The sequence below is a fragment of the Drosophila willistoni genome, chromosome 3R (genome assembly GCF_018902025.1).
Source record: "Drosophila willistoni isolate 14030-0811.24 chromosome 3R, UCI_dwil_1.1, whole genome shotgun sequence".
NCBI classification, from domain to species: Eukaryota; Metazoa; Arthropoda; class Insecta; order Diptera; family Drosophilidae; genus Drosophila; species Drosophila willistoni.
Genome location: NC_061086.1, coordinates 23,419,449 through 23,421,926, shown reverse-complemented (window position 1 = coordinate 23,421,926; position 2,478 = coordinate 23,419,449). Strand labels below are relative to the sequence as shown.

General features: G+C 39.0%; 1 protein-coding gene across 1 annotated transcript; it reads left to right on the top strand.

The window, feature by feature from the left end:
- The first annotated feature begins 235 nt into the window (after window positions 1-235).
- LOC6647917 (pickpocket protein 19) lies at window positions 236-2,246 on the top strand. The gene is made up of 7 exons (XM_002070129.1): window positions 236-453; window positions 519-1,053; window positions 1,112-1,517; window positions 1,579-1,632; window positions 1,690-1,825; window positions 1,879-1,991; window positions 2,050-2,246. The coding sequence occupies exons 1-7, from the start codon at window positions 236-238 to the stop codon at window positions 2,244-2,246; spliced, it is 1,659 nt and encodes a 552-aa protein (XP_002070165.1).
- The last annotated feature ends 232 nt before the right edge of the window (window positions 2,247-2,478 follow it).

Below are 2,478 nucleotides of genomic sequence, written 5' to 3'. Positions count from 1 at the left end.
GAGCAAAACTGAAGATTGAGTTGGCCCATTTCACCTCATCCTCAATGGACATTTCTGTCTACACTTTTGGCAGCTGCCTCCAGCCGCTAATGCAAGTGTTAATTGTGTTCGTGATTTAAGCTTTGCCGGGGTGTCGTTAGGAATAATTGCTTTTTAATTGAGTTTGTTCTGAAGAACAAGGCTTTCTTCGACTTGCCTGCAATTCGGTGTCATCATTCATCGTTTGTAGCCCAAGATGTTCTATCCACTAGAACTACCACGACCACGTCCTCGACGTCCTCTCTTCCAGAACTATGGCAGCAACAAAACTGGGCTACTCTTAGCTTCTAAAGTAAAAAACAGAGACAACAACTTGAAGCATTCCTTGCTACTTTATCTCAAGGAATATTGCGAGTGTTCCTCTATCCATGGCATACGCTATCTAGCCGATCCGAAACTGCGATTCTTTGAGAGGTAAACTAAAACTATTTTTCGGTATATTCTTTGTAATAATTAATTTAAATTTACATTGTATTAAGGATCATCTGGCTTTTGTTGCTGGTAGCAACTTCAATTTGTGCCATTTTTGTTTATGTAGACCTCACCGAATTATATCACGCTGTACGCATTCAGACCACCATCAAGGACTCCATGCAGCCGATATTTTTTGTACCATTTCCCTCAGTGGGCATTTGTCCACGTAATCGCGTTAATTGGATAAAACTGGAGAGAGATGGACCAAATCATTTCCTGGGTGCCAATGTCACCGAAGCCCAGAAACAGCTCTTCATAAGTTTCTTTTCAGCTGCTGGTGATGTACATTTAAATCGCCTTAATAATATGGATAGTTTTTATGCAAATGCCACGCTAGCATCATCAGTAAGTCAATTGGATGAGTTGAACGTGTCCGAAGTCCTGGAGTATCTACAATTGGAATGCAAAGATATCTTTTATGCCTGCAACTGGCGAGGCATGCCCAAAAACTGTTGTGAAATATTTGAACTAGAGCACACTGAGTCGGGTCTCTGCTGGGTCTTCAACTCGGAAGTTAGTCCAGCAATGAGGAAAAAGGCGGTTGGTACTCAAATAAGAGACAAACAAGTGGGACCATTTACAATTTATGTCTTTATAGAGGGAGGACCAGTTCTATCCTTATCGCACAGCCCGTTCTGGAGAAGGCACTGGACTGGATGTTTTTCTCAGTCTTAACAAAAGCTTAATTCGTTTGGATAAACGGGGCGTTTATGTCATGATCAAACAGCCCCAACAGTGGAGTGATAATTCACGCCTTGTGCCACATAATGCTCATACTAGGATTAGTATGGCACCTCGTTTTACCACTACCGATAATAGGACACGATCCGTTCCGCCCAGCATTAGGCGTTGCATCTTTCCGGATGAGAAAGAAGATCCTAAATATAAGAATTTTCCAGATTTCATCTATTGGGTTGGCAATTGTCGTAGTCGATGTCATCAGGAGCATGTTGTGGACTTGTGTAAATGCTCTCCATCATTGCTTTTTCCAGTCAGTGCCGAAGGTGAATAGAAGAATGATAGGGCTATATCAATCGTTAATCATATTTTTTCTTCGACTTATAGATAATTTTACGGACTGCAAGCCATCGGATTTTAAATGTCTCTACGATCACAGGCGTAAGGAAATAAGTCTTATATACTATGTTACTTTAACTTGATTTTCTTGTCTTTTAGAATTTTTAAGCGTGGATCGTCATGCACAAGAAAAGGATTTTGTGGACAATAAATTCAAGGAGAGCATGATTTGTGATTGCTTCACCAGTTGCACTCAACTAATACACGAACAGGAATCGACTATATCACCACTTGAGTAAGTTTACACTAATCTAATAATCTAATTTCTTACAAATTTTCTTGTCTTAGCTACAATGAAATTGGCTCCGAGGTGGGCACATTGCGTTTGGATATATTCTTTCAATCCAATTGGTATATACAATATGAGACCCATATGCGTTTCACTTTTGTCGAATTATTGGGTGAGGACACTTAATCAATATCTTGTTACCCTTGTGATTTTCACTCTAACTATTACAGCTAATTTCGGTGGAATAATTGGTCTCTTTTTGGGGGCTTCTCTTCTAAGTGGCGTTGAGTTGATTTACTATTTCACTATTGGCTTGTATTTGTATTTACGTAACCAGCGGAATATAAAGCCACAGAAAGTTGCTGAAAAATCACCCATCACTGTACATTTTTATCCTAAAATAACACCAACAAAAATTACATATTAAAGGGTTTATGAAGAATTGAATTTCTTTTTGATTTGGCTGATTGTATTTCGATATTTGGATATGCTATGTATATATAAATAATTGAGTAATTATGTATGTTTCCGATAAGCCAGCCAATATTCATTGATTAGCATTATGTAGTGTGATTGCCGGGTTGCCCTATTCAACAGTTGATCACAATGAGTCCAAGTGATAAGGTCTCTACTTTGCCCCGGAAAAACAATGACGATTC

Bases quoted from the DNA above. Each gene is read 5' to 3' on its own strand.
- LOC6647917 (XM_002070129.1), top strand. From the start codon at position 236: ATGTTCTATCCACTAGAACTACCACGACCACGTCCTCGACGTCCTCTC. The intron at 454-518 runs GTAAACTAAAAC...CATTGTATTAAG, and splicing joins AAACTGCGATTCTTTGAGAG to GATCATCTGGCTTTTGTTGC. The intron at 1,826-1,878 runs GTAAGTTTACAC...TTCTTGTCTTAG, and splicing joins TCGACTATATCACCACTTGA to CTACAATGAAATTGGCTCCG.